An 18651-nucleotide genomic window follows, 5' to 3' on the forward strand; every position below is an offset into this window, starting at 1 on the left:
CAATCAATGTGATACACCATATTAATAAATTAAAAGTTGAAAAACATATGATCATCTCAATAGATGTAGAAAAAGCCTTTGACAAAATTCAGCACCCATTTATGATTAAAATTCTTCAAAAAATGGGCACAGAAGAAACCTACCTCAACATAGTAAAGGCCATATATGATAAGCCTACAGCAAACATTATTCTAAATGGTGAAAAATTGAAAGCATTCCTCCCAAGATCAAGAACAAGACAAAGCTGTCCACTTTCCCCACTATTGTCCAACATAGTTCTTGAAGTCCTAGTTACAGAAATCAGAGAAGAAAAGGAAATAAAAGGAATCCAGATTGGAAAAGAAGTAAAGCTCTCGGTTTGCAGATGACATGATACTGTACATAGAAAACCCTAAAGATATTATCAGAAAATTACTAGAGCTCATCAATGAATTAGCAAAGTTGCAGGATACAAAATCAATACACAGAAATCACTTGCATTTCTATATACTAACAATGAAAAATCAGAAAGAGAAATTAAGGAATTAATCCCATTCACCATTGCAACAAAAAGAATTAAATATCTAGGAATAAACTTACCTAAAGAGACAAAAGAACTGTACACATAAAATTATAAGACAATAATAAAAGAAATGAAAGATGACATAAACAGATGGAGAGTTCTTGGGTAGGAGGAATCAATGTTATAAAAATGACTATATTACCAAAGACAATCTACAGATTCAATCCGATCCCTATCAAATGACCAACAACATTTTTCACAGAACTACAACAAAAAATGTCACAGTTCATATGGAAACACAAAAGACCCCGAATAGCCAAAGCAGTCTTAAGAAAGAAGAATGGAGTTGGAGGAATCAATCTTCTTGACTTCAGATTATACTACAAAGCTATAGTCATCAAGACAGTATGGTAATGACACAAAAACAGAAATATAGACCAATGGAACAAGATAGAAAGCCCAGAAATAAACCCACGCACCTAGGGGTACCTTATTTTTGACAGAGGAGGCAAGAATATACAATGGGTCAAAGACAGCCTCTTCAATAAATGGTGCTGGGAAACCTGGACAGCTACATGTAAAAGAATGAACTTAGAACACTTCTTAACACCATACACAAAAATAAACACAAAATGGATTAAAGACCTAAATGTAAGACCAGAAACTATAAAACTCTTAGAGGAAAACATAGGCAGAATACTCGATGACATAAATCAAAGCAAGATCCTCTATGACCCATCTCCTAGAGTAACGGAAATAAAAATAAAAGTAAACAAGTGGGACCTGATTAAACTTGAAAGCTTTTGCACAGCAATGGAAACTATAAATAAGTAGAAAAGACAACCCTTAGAATGGGAGAAAATAATAGCAAATGAAACAACTGACAAAGGATTAATTTGTAAAATATACAAGCAGCTCATACAACTCAATACCAGAAAAGCAAACAACTCAATCAAAAAGTGGGAAAAAGACCTAAACAGAGATTTTTCCAAAGAAGACATAAGATGGCTAACAAACACATGAAAAGACGCTCAACATCACTCATTATTAGAAAATGCAAATCAAAACTTCAAGGAGATATCACCTTACATCAGTCAGAATGGCCATCATCAAAGAGTCTATAAGCAATAAGTGCTGTAGAGGGTGTGGAGAAAAGGGAATGCTTTTGCACTGTTGGTGGGAATGTAAGTTGACACAGCCACTATGGAAGATGGTATGGAGATTTCTTAAGAAACTAGGAATAAAACCACCATATGACCCAGCAATCCCACTCCTAGGCATATACCCTGAGGAAACCAAAATTGAAAAAGTCACATATATCCTATTGTTCACTGCAGCACTATTTACAATACCTAGAACATGGAAGCAACCTAGATGTTCACCAACAGATGAATGGATAAAGAAGTTGTGGTGGAATGGAATATTCCATGGAATATTACTCAGCCATGAAAAGGAATGCCTTTGAGTCCATTCTAATGAGGTGGATGAACCTATAACCTATTATACAGAGTGAAGTAAGTCAGAAAGAGAAAGATAAATACCATATTCTATCACATATATAAGGAATCTAGAAGAATGGTATTGAAGAATTTACTTACAGGGCAGCAGTAGAGAAACAGACATAGAGAATAGACTAATGGACACGAGGAGAGGGGAGGGGAGGGTGAGATGGATGGAGAGAGTAACATGGAAACTTACATTGCCATGTGTAAATTAGACAGCCTAAGGAAATTTGCTGTATGGCTAAGGAAACTCAAACAGGGGCTCTATATCAACCTAGAGGGGTGGGATGGGGAGGGAGATGGGAGGGAAGTTAAAAAGTGTAGGGATATATGTATACCTATGTCTGATTCATGTTGCAGTTTGACAGAAAAGAACAAAATTCTGTAAAGCAATTATCCTTCAATAAAAAAAAATTATATGTTAAAGAAAGATCTGAGCATTGTACTAATAGCAAAAGGCTCAGCTTTAATAAAACTGAAGTGCTTTTGTATAATAAAGTCACAGATAGTTGATTCTACACATAAATCTACCTAGGGTGGCTCATATTCATGAGATTTAAAAATTTACAGCAAGTAATTATTTATTTAGAGTTCACAAGTGTTAGCTTTAATTAGTTGTTTCCAAACTTTAGGAGACCTTGAAAGAAGAGATGAGAAATTACAGAAAGAGCCCTGTAATTTCTAGGTGGGATGTTTTTACATCCTGATTCTGTACCCATTATTTCCTCACCTATATGAGCACTGATGACCTAAATTGTACACTATTCCACTTCATACATATGTCTTACATGTATGTCAACAACTGGCAAACCAATCAATCACATTATACATGAGCAAAGTTGCTAGAAAAGAATTTTAGTCAGTTTATACAAACACGCATGAAAAGAGTATCATATAGACCTAAAGTTACTTTCAGAGAAGAAAATGCTTGGTGTTTTTAAAATATAAAACATGGCAATATGAAGGGCTGTTCATCTTTAGATCCACCAATATGGGAATGATGTGCAAACAGCTTATGAGCTCATCTTTCCGTTCTCATCATCACCACCCTGAGTCTCAACACTCCTTGCCTGAGTTATGATAACAGGCTCCCAGACTCGACACAACTCCAGTTTCTTGCCACTGCAGTCCCTCCAGAGAGATGCCAGAAGGATATTCCTATGACACCGATTTCATAATGCTTTTGCCTTCAGTGAAAACAGCCAATGGTTTCTTAGAATCCATCATATCAAGTCCACTGTCCTTAGAGTGCTTTTTGAAACCTTTGGTCAAATCTTCCCACTTACAGTATCCAACCTGCTTTTCAGATGCTCTCTCCTAGATGCCTTTCCTTTCCTCTCTGTTTGTCCAAATCAAAACTACCTTTGCCATCATACCTTTTCCACTAAGTTTATAAAATACCCAAGCCAGAGACTACAATTCTTCCAGGTAGGATTCCTATTGGGTCCACAGTCAGTGAAACTGTGTTTATCCTTCTCTTGTCTCTAGTTGCTTCACATTTGACTCAAATTGTTTCATACTTAGTTATGCTTTTTCTATAGTTTACAAGCTCCTGAAGGACAGTGACTGTGTCTTATCAATCATCTGAGCCCTTGAAAACATTTAGAGCAGGGAAAGCATTTAAAATGTAGACACTGTTGAGTGATGTTCCAAACACATATTAGCTCAAAATAAGAACTAGAGAGGCCCCTTGTTTCTCAAAGGAATTAGCAAACTCCAATAAAGTCGATCTTTCCAACTGTATTAGGTTTCTATTGCAACTTTGCCGTACATCAGACTCTGGCTGTTGGAATACAGTCAGAGATCCAAACCTTGAAACAGAATTCTAAAAACAAATTTCAAAATGAAATAAAATAAAATAAAAACAAATTTCACCTCCAAATCTACTTTCTCCAAGACCGCACTGGCTTAAAAAATGAGTTTAGTATAGATTTAATGTTCTATCAACATAATTAACTGGATTTATGCTGTCCAGGACAGTAACCACTAGGCACATGTTGCTATCTTAAGTGTAATTAAATGTAATTAAAATGAAATAAAATGAAAATTAGTCCTTCAGTCATGCTAGCGACATTTAAAGTGTTCAATAGCCAATGACTCTTGCTATTGGATGGCATGGATAATAACAAAACCATCAGCACAGAGAGTTGTATTGGACAGTGCTGAAGCCTGTCCTAAGTCTTGCCAAAAGTGGATTTGTTAGAGCAGCTTTTAACTTAAAGCATAATTGTGAGGAGGCAGGGCAGATGTCCACCTCAGAATACGGTTTGGAGGTACTGGGAAGTCTCACCATCCTATGAAAAATCCTGACAGACTCACGTGCCAAGAACTGGAATAGTACATCAGAGCTTCACTTGCTTAGTTTAGGCCGAACAGGATCCCTCTGCCTTGTAAAGTGTGCAAACACAATGTTAAGGGGAAAAACATGGAAGCCCAGTTTCTAAGTGGAAAGAAGCATGAAGAATTAGGATGAGAGAAGCTCATGATAAGCAAAGAGGGAAGCACCGTAGAGGAAGGGCCTAGATAGTGGTGCTTCACGAGTGGGACTAGGGCCAGTTGAGGATGGGGTGACCAAGAACAGCAAACCTAGGCAAACTCCAGGTGAGTGTACACTGAAGTTACACACTCATCTCTTAAAGAGTGAATGGTGAATTGGGCGAGTCCTCGCAATGCTAAGAAGTCAAATTATATGAAACGAAAAGGGTTTTGAGACTAAAACTCTCTAACTGAGGATCCCACTATCCTCCTATGGCCCAACCTCATGAGCACACGAGGAAGAGGTGAGGAGGACAAAACTGGTACTTCTTGCCCTATATTCATCCTTCCTCCTCTTCTCAGTGAAAGGGGAGCCTAGAAAGCATGAGCTGGATGCCTTATTGGCTCCTGCACTGGGTCTGAACCTTAGCCCCAAAGAGGAATAGGCACATGATTTTTCAAGGTCACTATATTGAAGTAAAACATTATTCAGATTTACACAGCATATTTTCTAAAAAAAAAACCACCTTCCATTTTATGAAGTCACACTAATACTCTTAGGATAAATTTATACAGTGTAATATCATCTAAAAACCAAGACCAAGTGTAGAGATTTTTGCTACTGCTGGTGCCGGGAACAAGTCCTCTCCTTCAAGTCAACCAGCTAGCTGCCAGTTTTGCGGAGAATCCTACATCCTACCACGCTCTGTGGCATTAGGCTCAGGACTTCATTCCCCAAACTATAAATAGATTCCTTTCCACTCTCCATCTCCCCACTTTATGTTCATGGTTAACAGCAAAACCTTCCAGTGAAGTCACTCAAGTTGGAGACACATCCAAATGATTTAGATAAGTGATAATAACATCAAACACTTTCCTATCAGAAACAACATAAGATAAGCAAGTTAATCGATTTGTTCATTGGGAATATGGCAGCATTGTTCAGTGACTTACAAAAATGACCACAGAAACGGTTGGACTGTTAAGTGACTGAACAATGGAACCAAAGTAAAGACTTCAACATCCCACCTGTCATTTATTAGAAGTTTCTATTAACCTCAGAGAGTTTCATGACATGGTAGAAAGCTCTGCCCTTGGCCATATACTGATGATTATATTTTTCACTCCATGAGATACAGACAGATAAATTATTAATGTTTTAAATGACGTAATAGTCAGAAGGAAAGATTTTATGATGTCCGTATTCTCAAGCATAGGATGCTTGTTAAAAATACAGACTCTTGGACTTTTTGGTAGGGGCTAAGAATTTAAGTTTTGCTAGTTTTCTGGCAATACATATTCTTACTAAATTTGAGAAGTGTCAAACATTAGAAGATTCAGAGTAACAACAAAGGAACATTTAGTGGAGATAAATTTTGATCACTCAAATTATACCTTCAAAATAAAGATGAAAATTGTTTTCTTGCTTTCTGATTATATAAATTTGTGGGATTTGAGAGCGGAAAACAGGAGTGAAACCAACCTTCATAGCCGTTCCCAGAAGAAGTGGGGCATCTTGCTTGCTTGTGGTGAGAAATCCTGCACTAGATGAGACATGGCACCTTCATGATAATTTTTATATAAAAGCTAGTAAGACAGTTTGACCACATTACCGGACATTCAGTGTCAAATAGTATTTAGTACTTTGGGTTATAAATATAAGTGATTAAACGTGTGGTTAATTGATTTTGCCTTGACTTAAATATAAGATGGAAAACTGTATTAGGATTTTACAGGATTTATGGAGAACATCTTCCATGGCTGAGAACTATTCTAGTTTCAGAAAGCCACGTTATGATGATTGAAAGCTCCTCTCATGAATTTAGACCTTGTCAGTGTGGGGTCCCCAACACAAATCAAGAAGCAGACTCACCACAGAAATGGAGTTGGGAAGCAGTGCTCCGTCTTGTCCCAGCATATTGGAGACGGTGATTTCAGGTAGGTCCATATTTTGTGGATGAAACGGTAGCAGGCCATTATGGCTCATTGGGTGACACAGAGAGTGGTAACCAGGTTCGACCTCATTCAGCTGCACCAGAGAGTGATCAGGGAGGGAAGGAGGAGTGATGGGAGGAATGTTAAAGTCTTCACTTTCCAGGCTTGGGCCAGGGTAGGACTGAAAAGACAAGGTGATATTGGTGCAAATTACCATCCCCTTCTTCTCATCATGGTGAACAAGCACACAGGACCCCTTCAGATATTATTACAAGCAGCATTAAAGATCTGGCAGACATTTCCAATACTCAGATTATCCTGTTGCAAATTCTCTATTATGAATGGAAGAAAATGGCCTCAAAGGTATAACCACTTCTCGTATAAAGAGTGCTTCCATTAGGCAGTTTTATTTTTCCAAGAAACTGAGCTCAAACAGATTTCAAAGGTCCCATTAAAATTTTCCAGTTTTAATCTAGCTGAATACCTTTTTCATAGGAATTGTGGGGAAGGAAAAGCAATTTATAAAATTAATATTTGATCAAACATGTTTCGTAGGGCTCCCTACTGCTCAGATCATGAGATGTAATAAAATGAATTCCAGAAGTTTTGAGGTGACTGCTTTTGTGGTTTGAAGTGCTACAAGCTCACAACTGACAAAAGACAAAAACTTAGTAAAGCTATAACTTAAATATGTTGTGTAAGTATGGTTGCAGAGAAAGTTTGACATATGAAGACTATGACATTAAAAGTTATTTTTATCATGAAGATTATGCCATCAAAATAAAAATTAAGATGGTTTTCTTGATTTCTGGCTATTTACATTTATTTGATTTTCCTCTAGAAGATGACAAACTCAAAATCATTGAAATGCAGTTCGGCTAATTATGAAAGGCAAAATAACATGAATATCACTATAATACTAATTGAGGAATAAAAGTCAATTAGTAAAATAAGTAGCAACATATGAGTGGCTTTTTCCTTTTAGAAAGTAGCTTTTAGATAAAACAGGAAGGGAGGCAGAAAAGAAGAAAGGAAAAAGCATGCGAGGACACTACTGCTTAAAAATAGAATGTGGTAAACACGGAACTGATTAGTAAAATGATATTACCAATTCATATCAGAACACAGTGAGAGTCAGCAGTCTTTAGAGAGCAGGTGCCATAATGTGAAGGAAACAAAGTGGGTCCAGATAACTCTTGCAAGTCTATCTTTCAAAGTAAGCGAGTCCTCCTAGTGTCTGAGTGCGTGGGTAACAACGGCTCGCTTGTCTGACAGCAGCACGCCTGCTGGAGTGTGCAAGATTTGAAATGAGCAGGCAGAGGGTAGGAGCCAAAGAAAGTAGTCTAAGGTATTCATGGCGTGTTCAGCCAATAAGCTGCATACTCCTGCTTCCAAGCGCCTGGGGTTATTTTTTCCAGATGGCGTCTATTTGTCTAACAGAAAGAAAATCTTCAAGTTGCACTTGCTAAATGTTGTACAAGTTTTGATATATTTGTTTAGGTTTTGTCAGAAGACATGATTAAATGAAGAGCTACTTGGAACATCTGGCATGGAGACCTGGTCACATAGAGGCATGTGTGGGTTACAGACTGGGGTGTATGAGGGAAAGATTTGATTCATCTCTGCAGATAATTTTTCTTAAGTATCTAAAGTTCTGCTAACAGAAAAAATCTCCAGCTCTATAAGTTCAATCCAAGTTTCCAAATTTTCCTGTTTACAATATTTGTCTCCTGACTGAAAAATATATTAGTGCTTTGTGTGAAAACTGCAAGTTTGGTTAAATTCTCACTTGCCTAAAATATTTTAGACCTTGAATCTGTGGATCTAAACCATCAGCTCCAGGTACAATTATTCATATAAGTAAACATATAAGATGCAAAATGGGGGAGGGGAGAGGAAGCACATTTATCAATGCTGACTTTGTTTAAAACACTGTATTGAGTCCTTTGACTATGCTGTCTTCATTTAATCCTTACAATAATCCTTTGTGTGGCTATTCTTACCATTTTCCTAAAGAAAAAATTGAGAGGCTAAAGTTAAATAACTTTCATTTAGCTGGCAAGCAATCAGTACATTTGAGGGATGAATATAAGAAGGAGGAAGGTATTTTTAATTCTAATACTTATGCAATGTTTCATTTCTATTATTTTGTTAAGTTAAATGATACAAAGTGGCTAATACTCAACTGTTTTTGACTGATAAAATTTTACAATATAAGAGTTTGTATTATCGTCAGCCTGGTCCCAAATTCTACCCTAATGCCCATCCCATTAAAATCTAATATTTACTCTATAAGAGCACAAGTATTCATAATTTGTCTTTTTGTCAGTATTTCAAAGGCTGAACTTGTTGATACATGTCTTTTAAGAAGTTATCTGATGTCTGTTTGAAATGTGCCTGAATAAGGTATGATTAATTCCAGTCATAAAGGAAAAAGATGTTTTTAACTTCATAAATGCCATTAAACATCTGAAAATACCCAGGGATATTCTACCTATGGTGTACTATAACTTACATTCTAGAATTTCTCCAGTCATTAAATCTTAATTTGTGGTGTTTTAAAGGAATTTAATTGGTATCACTTTACATCCAGTGATAACAATTGTATTGCAATCTAACTAAACTACATGGTTTACTTTCATGTAATTACACATTAATGTTATTTAATCCGTGCACTTATATACCAAAACCACAGATCCCACAACTTAACCGATAATGGGTAGTATGTGGATCAAGAATTTTGACGACAAAAGGTTACTTAGTAGTTTCTGTTCTTTACATTAGTAGTCATGAGATGGTTATGTGCCAGGAGCCTATTACAGTGTAAATTGATGCCATATAAAAGTATCGTGGTAACTGCATAAACGTCAAAATGTCACAGAACTTAGAAAAACTTCACTGTCAGAATAATTACTAATTACTTTTTAAATCTGGAAAAGAGTTAGGTAATTCTTCAACACTGACTTCCATGACACCACTGTATTTTGATTTCTTGAAATCTAGTAAGCCTGACTTAACCATAGTATGTTTTATATTAGAGGCAATTTGCAGTTTGGGGGGTTATGTAACAATTCCTTATGACTCAGTATTTTCCTTCATTCTCCACAAAGCTGCCTGGTTACAGTCAGCATTCAGTGCTTGTTGAATGAATTAACAAATGAATCACTGAACGGATGCATAGAAGAGTAAGTGAATGAGAAGATAACTTTTTCAAAGGCATGAAGTTTATGAATAAATACACTGTATTCCCAAGAATGCACTGGCTAGATGACCACATGGTATGGAACGCTGACTGCTCAGCATATCGGGAAGTGAAAGTACTATATCCTGCGAAAGATGTAAAGGCTTAAGCAGCCTGAGAATGCTGGGGTGGGGTGGTTTGGCGTCCCTCTCTGGCTATCCATCTGTCCCTCTGAAGTGGCTTGCACTTACCACCCCATGGTAATGCAGCAGTCCCAGAAGATTCCTAAGGGCGGTATGGGGCTCCTGGCTCTCAGGAGTTGTTGGACCTAACCCCAATGCAGCTAAGGTGGAAGCCTCAGTTCCACATCAGGATCCCAAGGGGTTGGCCTCACTAGATAAGTGGCCATAGAGGGCATGAGAGTGTGCTCTGAGCATAGAAACTAGACATCAATCATGATACCAGGGGCTGAGTAGTCAGAGAAGCTTCAGTGAAGGTCATTCCTTGCACTTTCTACCAATTCAGGGTGCTTTTCTGACTCGGGCTTATTTCCTTCCTTCAAGTCTCAGTGAGGCCAGGTATTAAAAAACTTTCCTCCTTCAATTTTCTTGACACCAAAAATCACTTGATCCGAAGACCCTGCATATCCCTATGAGACCCAGGGCTATGTATTTTTTTCAGCCTGAATTAGAGGCTACCAAGGATTAATCCATGGTCTCTGAGAATCTAGGGGGCTGAGTTCCAAGGTACAGTGCTGGAGAAGAGCAGGTATGGACCCTCAAGGTGGCATCATCTTCCTGATCAGCCTTGATAGTGCCGTTCAACCTTCCCTGTGTAGAGATCAGAGCCATGCAGCTCCCTTCTCCCCAGGAAATGACAGAAATCAGTGGAGACCATCTCCACAAACGAAGAGAAAGTACTGAGTTAAATAAAGGTATGAAATTCAAGCCAATATGTTTAATTTTACTTTGGATCTTCACCAAATTAATGAATGGTGAACTGGAAACAAAGATGCATGCAAAGTGATTTGCTCTAAACCATAGCCAGTCAGCATGATCCAAATGATTCAAATAACTCAAAATTTGATCACTGCTACTTAACCAAACTCTCCTGATCCTAGGACTTCTCACTGGTCCCAGACAAAGGGGTGACTCATTCTACTGCTGGTGCTAGGACACGGCTCTGTCCTAGAGTTGGGGGGATGCTCCGTGAGTCCCTGTGTATCTAGGGGGAAGAAGTCAAGGTCATGGAACATGGGAAGAGTGGGCAGTGCTAGTACAAGGCTTGACTACCACTGGAATGTACACGAACTTCTCCAAGGCCACGAGGGAACTCCTGGGAAGTAGCAATTCCAAAATAGTATCATCCTTGAGAGACTATTTCTATGGCCCTAAATAACAGATCCAGTATCTATTCAAGTCAATTTCTTAAAATCTTACCATTGGTATTTGCATATTTAGCTTATGAAGTGCTATATCTTTCTCTGAAGAGGAGACAGATTTTGGACTGGTTGAGAGTACTTATAATGCCTCCTCAGAGACTGATAGGAAGGCCACGTGGTATGCTGGAAAGACTGGAGCTTCTGGAGTCCAGCAGATGGGGCTGCTCCAGGCCCTTGGAAGCATTTACTAGCGTGGGTTCTGGGGCAGCTTTCTTACTGCTGGTGAGCCTCCATTTCAAAACCTGCTTTATGGGTTCTCAGGAGCATGAAAACAGAAACATAAGATGGGTTAAATGCCTAATAATATATGTCTGCCACATAGAAAGTTCTTAATAAATGGCAGCTTTGGCATAGCTATGCTTATTGTAAAATGGGTTTACGTACACCATGAATTGGGTCATGAGAAAACAAACAAGTACAGACGAAACAGGAGAGGATTAGACATCATAAGAAAGGAATTTCAGTATATTTACCATTGATCAGACCTCACATTGAAGCAAAGTGTTTCCCTATTCATACATAATCTGTTCATTTAACTGCTCCCTATAAATATCTTTTCTCTTTATTTTAATGGGAATCAAACTACAATTTGGGAATTAAACTGTAATTTTGAAATTAAAAGAATAACAAGACAGTGGGAAATGGTAAATAGGTGAAGAATGCTGAAGAGCTCAGACAACAAGGACCTCAAGTACAGAGGGCCACAACTGATTCTTCAGAGAACTTTGCTGCAGGCCAGCATCCATCAGTACTGACAGTTCCAACCTACTAACCCACGGATGAATCTGTGAAGCAGAATTTCAGTATTGAAGTTTGCAACAAAAGCTGTATTTTCTAACATACTGTCTTGTGTCCAAAGGAAGACCATATTCCCTTGGAGACTGTGGTCAAATTGCTAATCAGATGGTTTGTTTTTGAGACAAGAATCAAGAGTTGGGCTAGGAAAGTAACAGAAGAGCCTTCTCATATGTTTTGATTTGATCTTGGGGGAACCTTTCTAGCCACCTGACTAATGCCACTGTCCTTCCCCATGTCCAACCACCCCTGGCATCTCCAATCCAGTGAAAAAAGAAGAAAAATCTCTTGCCTGATTTCTGGAAGATCTCATTCCCCTGCCTGTTAAATGACATTTCTTTTTCATCATTTTGCTTTACATATTCCACAGCCTGGGTATCCTGTTTACATTGTTTTCTCCTACAATCCACACTTCCTTTCACGACAGTCTGTCCTTAATTTTTGTTCTTATTCTGAATTAGTACATCTGGATAGATAAATTAAGCTGATTTTTGTTTTGACTACAGAGAATTTATATTTTTTTGTACTGTTTAGATAAGAGGGTTAATAAATGCTGACCAGGAACAAATAATGGGAAATCTCTTCTGGACTTTGTCTTTTCTTCTAAAAATCTAGTTTCTCTACCAGAAGGGCCTTGTATTTATGGGTCTCTGTCCACACACTGTATTCATTATACAGTGTTCAATCTTTGGTGACAAGTCCCATAACTTAGAAGAATTCAAACAATATCTTGTACATATCTTTAAATTATGTTATGGCTACATGTGATCATGCACACACTAAAAATATGGCAGTAGTTAGAATACTGTAAAATATGTTTCCCATATATATCTTTATTTGAAAGATAAATAGATAGCACTGCCATCAAATGTATATGAAATGCCTTAATTTTTAATCTATAACATAATTCCTGAAAGTTCAGGATAGAAAAATGCCTGTGTTTAAAAATGTTTCATCTTGTATTATTAAAAATTCTTGTTGCATAATTTAAATAACTGAATGAAAAGCAAAGTAAATTGAGTTCATTAGGAAAATAATAAACTTCCATTGTATGTTTTCCGAAGTTAAGATATTGCATGTAATGGTGCTTTCTCTCAAAAGAGTTTAAATAGCATCAACGTTATCTCCAATTTCTTTTGAGAAGACCTTCAGAAGTAGGTATTTTTCAGATTCTTTTGTCTCTGCGTGAACAAGGTTTGATAGCTTGAAACTATAATGTATTACTGTGGAAAGCCTCGGTCTGTTACATAAATCATCTGAACACTCAGCAAGAATTGTCCAACAGTGCCATTGATGTGCTCAAGCCAATGATCCTGCAAACAATTTTTTTGTCTTTCTTCACATGTTAGACAATAGCAATAAATCATCTTCATTTAAAAACACATAATGCACTAATTTTTCAAGCAACACTTATCAAAATGCAATTCTGGGTAGAATGTACCACATTTATTTGTGCTCGTTAGTTTTTGTAACCTCTTTAAGTAAAAGGCAATCAGTGCTTCATCTGTCCTAGAAGCATTTCTTGTGTGCCTACTATGTGTAAGGCATTCTGCAAAGTGTGATTTGAGATACAAAGAACTTCAAGAGTTTGTTATAGAGGAAGTAAATTAGACGAGAGAAAAACTTACGCTTCCAATAAAACAGCATGTCAATTGTCAAGCTAAGTGATATCTGGGTGTAAATGAAAGAAGAATTATCTGAAGCTGGGATGACGGGTGCAGAAAGGTTCTTATAAGCAAATTTACCCTGATAACAGGACCTGAAGATCAGACACTTCTGGTCAGATGCAGTAAGTGATGAAGGGAAGACCACGAAACTGATAAGCAAATCCAGGCAATGCAGCAAGAAGCTTCAACAGGGAGATCAGGTCTTCAATCTCTAAGAAAACTTCAAGGGCAAGATTGAGCCCACTAAGCAAAACAAACTTTGGGGTACTGAGCCCAGTGAGAGCCTCTACTGGGACTCATTTTTGTCAGATTGTTAAAAACCGGTGGGCGCAAAGCCTGAATGAAATCAGAAAACAAGGTTAATGTGAGGCTGCCCCAGATGATTTCTGACACTGGGGCCAGGTTTGGGAGGACTCTGACACCATCCCCATGGAAAAGAAATGCAAAAAAGCAAAATGGCTGTCTGGGGAGGCCTTACAAATAGTTGTGAAAAGAAGAGAGGTGAAAAGCAAAGGAGAAAAGGAAAGATATAACCATCTAGAGCCAGACATCTTGGAAAGTGAAGTCAAGTGGGCCTTAGAAAGCATCACTACGAACAAAGCTAGTGGAGGTGATGGAATTCCAGTGGAGCTGTTTCAAATCCTGAAAGATGATGCTGTGAAAGTGCTGCACTCAATATGCCAGCAAATTTGGAAAACTCAGCAGTGGCCACAGGACTGGAAAAAGTCAGTTTTTATCCCAATCCCAAAGAAAGGCAATGCCAAAGAATGCTCAAACTACCGCACAATTGCACTCATCTCACATGCTAGTAAAGTAATGCTTAAAATTCTCCAAGCCAGGCTTCAGCAATACGTGAACCGTGAACTCCTGATGTTCAAGCTGGTTTTAGAAAAGGCAGAGGAACCAGAGATCAAATGGCCAACATCCGCTGGATCATGGGAAAAGCAAGAGAGTTCCAGAAAAACATCTATTTCTGCTTTATTGACTATGCCAAAGCCTTTGACTGTGTGGATCACAATAAACTGTAGAAAATTCTGAAAGAGATGGGAATATCAGACCACCTAACCTGCATCTTGAGAAATCTGTATGCAGGTCAGGAAGCAACAGTTAGAACTGGACATGGAACAACAGACTGGTTCCAAGTAGGAAAAGGAGTACATCAAGGCTGTATATTGTCACCCTGCTGATTTAACTTATATGCAGAGTACATCATGAGAAACGCTGGACTGGAAGAAACACAAGCTGGAATCAAGATTGCCAGGAGAAATATCAATAACCTCAGATATGCAGATGACACCACCCTTATGGCAGAAAGTGAAGAGGAGCTAAAAAGCCTCGATGAAAGTGAAAGAGGAGAGCGAAAAAGTTGGCTTAAAGCTCAACATTCAGAAAACGAAGATCATGGCATCCAGTCCCATCACTTCATGGGAAATAGATGGGAAAACAGTAGAAACAGTGTCAAACTTTATTTTGGGGGGCTCCAAAATCACTGCAGATGGTGACTGCAGCCATGAAATTAAAAGATGCTTACTCCTTGGAAGAAAAGTTATGACCAACCTAGATAGTATATTCAAAAGCAGGGACATTACTTTGCCGACTAAGGTCCATCTAGTCAAGGCTATGGTTTTTCCTGTGGTCATGTATGGATGTGAGAGTTGGACTGTGAAGAAAGCTGAGCGCCGAGGAATTGATGCATTTGAACTGTGGTGTTGGAGAAGACTCTTGAGAGTCCCTTGGACTGCAAGGAGATCCAACCAGTCCATTCTGAAGGAGATCAACCCTGGGATTTCCTTAGAGGGAATGATGCTAAAGCTTAAACTCCAGTACTTTGGCCACCTCATGAGAAGAGTTGAGTCACTGGAAAAGACTCTGATACTGGGAGGGATTGGGGGCGGGAGGAGAGGGGGACGACCGAGGATGAGATGGCTGGATGGCATCACGGACTCGATGGACGTGGGTCTGAGTGAACTCCGGGAGATGGTGATGGACAGGGAGGCCTGGCGTGCTGCGAGTCATGGGGTCGCAAAGAGTCGGACACGACTGAGCGACTGAACTGAACTGAATTGACCCTTGAGATGGGGTTCCCAGGCTGAAGCTTTATGGATCTAATGGGATCAGGACAGTGGGCTCAGCACTCGCAAAGCAGGGGTGGGAGGGGTGGGAAACCCAGCACTCTTCTAGGTGGCATACTGCTCTGGGGCCATTCTCCAGGATTTCAAGAAAAGTCCAGAAAAGCCCTTAGCACTTACATACAGGTGTTTCTCTTGCCATAATTCATTAAGGATGCTAGAGTGGGAAGAGATTTATTTCCTCTCAGTATCGTGTGTGGGCCTACATGAGTCTCTGAGCTGCATTTTTAGGGGACATTTTAAAATCAGGTGTTGTGTGCTGTGATCATAAGGACCTTCTCCGTGACTGAAAAATAAAGCTTCTGTGAAACAATGTGCCACCCCTTGCCCTATATTCCCAACCACACAGGGGTGCTGATTAGGGGGAGCAGACTGATGTAGGGGAGCTACTTCTGAAACCCTAGTAGAGGCCCAAGGATGCTCGGCTAACAGGTCATCATTCTACATTCAGTGTTTAAAGAGTATAATTTAAAAATATTTAAAGTTTCATTGCTTAGTATAAACTTCATGTACAAAAACTGCCTATCTTTCTTTATAGTTTTCCAGATGTCAAGTCTCACATTGAGTTCATATATTCTGAGATTCAGTTCTACAATTTTTTGAGGGGGTTTATTTTATAAATAATCCATGTTAAAAGAGAGATAGAGAAAAGAAAATATACATGAAAAAGTCACATTCTTTCAAGATTCTTTTTAGTCCATTTTTGCTATTTGTTTTGGAATTTTGTTTTATTTTTAATAACCAAAGTCAGATAATACACTGATTTTGGAACTAGAAATGCTTTATGCAGTACTCATCTCCTCTCTTAGCAGATGTAGGTACTTAATGCTCCTAAACCTTAGTCTCCAAATCTATAAAGTAGGGATGATAATAATATTCAATTCATTCAGGGTGCCTCAGGGTTAATTGAGATAAATGAGATAATATAAGCTTTGGTTTTTCCAGTAGTCATGCATGGATGTGAGAGATGGACTATAAAGAAAGCTGAGTGCCGAAGAATTGATGCTTTTGAATTGTGGTGTTGGAGAAGACTCTTGAGAGTCCCTTGGACAGCAAGGAGATCCAACCAGTCCATCCTAAAGGAAATCAGTCCTGAATATTCATTGGAAGGACTGATGCTGAAGCTGAAACTCCAGTACTTTGATCACCTGATGCAAAGAATTGACTCATTTGAAAAGACCCTGATGCTGGGAAAGATTGAAGGTGGGAGGAGAAGGAGATGACAGAGGATGAGATGGTTGGATGGCATCACTGACTCAACGGACATTGGTTTGAGTAAACTCTGAGAGTTGGTGATAGGCAGGGAGGCCTGGCATGCTGCAGTCCATGGGGTCACAAAGGGTTGGACAAGACTGAGCAACTGAATTGAGCTGAACTGACTGAAAAATAATCTGAGTAATATACTAACTCATAAGAGCTATCAATAAATGTCAGTTGCATTATTATACCATCATAGAATCACTTAAAATGGATTGTGAATATTTTTCATGCCTATAAATAGCGTCTACATTATTGTTAACAACTGCGTATTATGTCATTGTGTGCATCTTCTGTAACTTACTCCAGTTTCCAGTAACTTATACCAAACATTTAGTGTATTTAGGGTATTTTTTAGGGGCTTCCCTAGTGGCTCAGAGGGTAAAGCGTCTGCTTGCATTGCAGGATACCTGGGTTCGATTCCTGGGGTAGGAAGATCCCTTAGAGAAGGAAATGGCAACCCACTCCAGTATTCTTGCCTGGAAAACCCCATGGACGGAGAATCCCTGTAGGCTACAGTCCATGGGGTCGCAGAGAGTCAGACACGACTGAATGACTTCGCTTCACTTCACTTCAAGGTATTTTTAATTTTTCTCCTTTATGAATCACATTGCAGTGAATAACCTTGGGTATTTTTTTTCTTAGGATAATGTTCTAGAGTTCTATGCTTATGCTAAAATGAAATTACAGAATGCCTGCTTGACAGAAGACCTTAGAGACTATAGCCTCACTCCATAGATGAAGAAAATGAGGAGTAAAGAGGTTGAATGATTTGCTTGTATTTAGAGAGCCAGTTGAGCAAAGGGAAAACTCATAGCATCATTACATAGGATTTTTTTACATTCAATAATTGAATAAAATACATGGGGTTTAATATACTATTTAAAGCATGAATGGCCTCTGAGCTTTAATAAAAAAAATTTTTTAAGAAACCTGTGCTAAACTGACTTTAGCTTATGGTCAGATTCTTCTTGCTAAATCATACACAGGCAGCCAACATGGATTTGAGCAATCAGGGTTGGCCTATTTTGTATGTACATATTTTTATGTAAAATTTAAAATATAAACTACATGTGTTTATGGTCATTCTTTTCATTTTATCCTGTTGTACAGAAATCAGTAAATGTTGGGTATGTAAACTGACTTTCTTCAGGAAAAAGCCAAATCAGCAGAGGAACTAAATAGATGGCCTCTGCTCTTGGTTTGGGTGCTCCTTCAATTAAGGGGGACAGAAAAAGGAAAGATCATCATTCTCTGATATGCAATTTCTACTCTTTGGATCCTTCCCCAGGAAGCAGTTACAAGTGGATCCCTAGGTATCTGAGGATCATCTCACTTCCCATGGTCTTTACTTCCGAGAAAGCTTCTGCTGAAATGGAGCTGAAGATAGGGGAAAGGGGGAAAAAACATGAACAACTGGAGATAATTTTCTGAGTTTAAAGAAGCTCGAGTTCTTCCTCCTTCAGTTACGCAGAAGCTGGATCCCTGGGAAAGCTGGAGAAGGGGGACGACATCTTTGGTGCTGAGACCTTCTAGACTTTGTTTACGTTTTGGTCGAGAAAAGGAAAAGCTCCAAGAATAGGAAGAGTCCTCAACCCAGACAAGAAAAGCAGAAAATACACAAGAAATGAGGACAACTATGGTTGCCAAGGTATGGAAAAGAAGGGAAAAAAGGAATCACTGTTTTGGATAAAAGAAGCTAGGCACTGCAAGCAAACACTCCTGCACAGTTTTTAATGTGTGTTTGAACAAAATATGAAATTGCTG

At 38.6% G+C, this 18651-nt stretch overlaps 1 protein-coding gene across 5 annotated transcripts in view; it reads right to left on the reverse strand.

Moving 5' to 3' along the window:
• TOX (thymocyte selection associated high mobility group box) overlaps positions 1 to 18651 on the reverse strand; it is a 309096-nt gene that overhangs the window by 140180 nt on the left and 150265 nt on the right. For all 5 annotated transcript variants that reach the window (XM_042254239.2, XM_042254237.2, XM_004011695.6 and 2 more), the window contains one exon: positions 6353 to 6595. In XM_042254239.2, coding sequence (XP_042110173.1) covers positions 6353 to 6595 — 243 coding nt within the window. The remainder of the gene's footprint in view (positions 1 to 6352; positions 6596 to 18651) is intronic.

This window comes from Ovis aries, chromosome 9 (assembly GCF_016772045.2).
Source record: "Ovis aries strain OAR_USU_Benz2616 breed Rambouillet chromosome 9, ARS-UI_Ramb_v3.0, whole genome shotgun sequence".
Classification (NCBI taxonomy): Eukaryota; Metazoa; Chordata; class Mammalia; order Artiodactyla; family Bovidae; genus Ovis; species Ovis aries.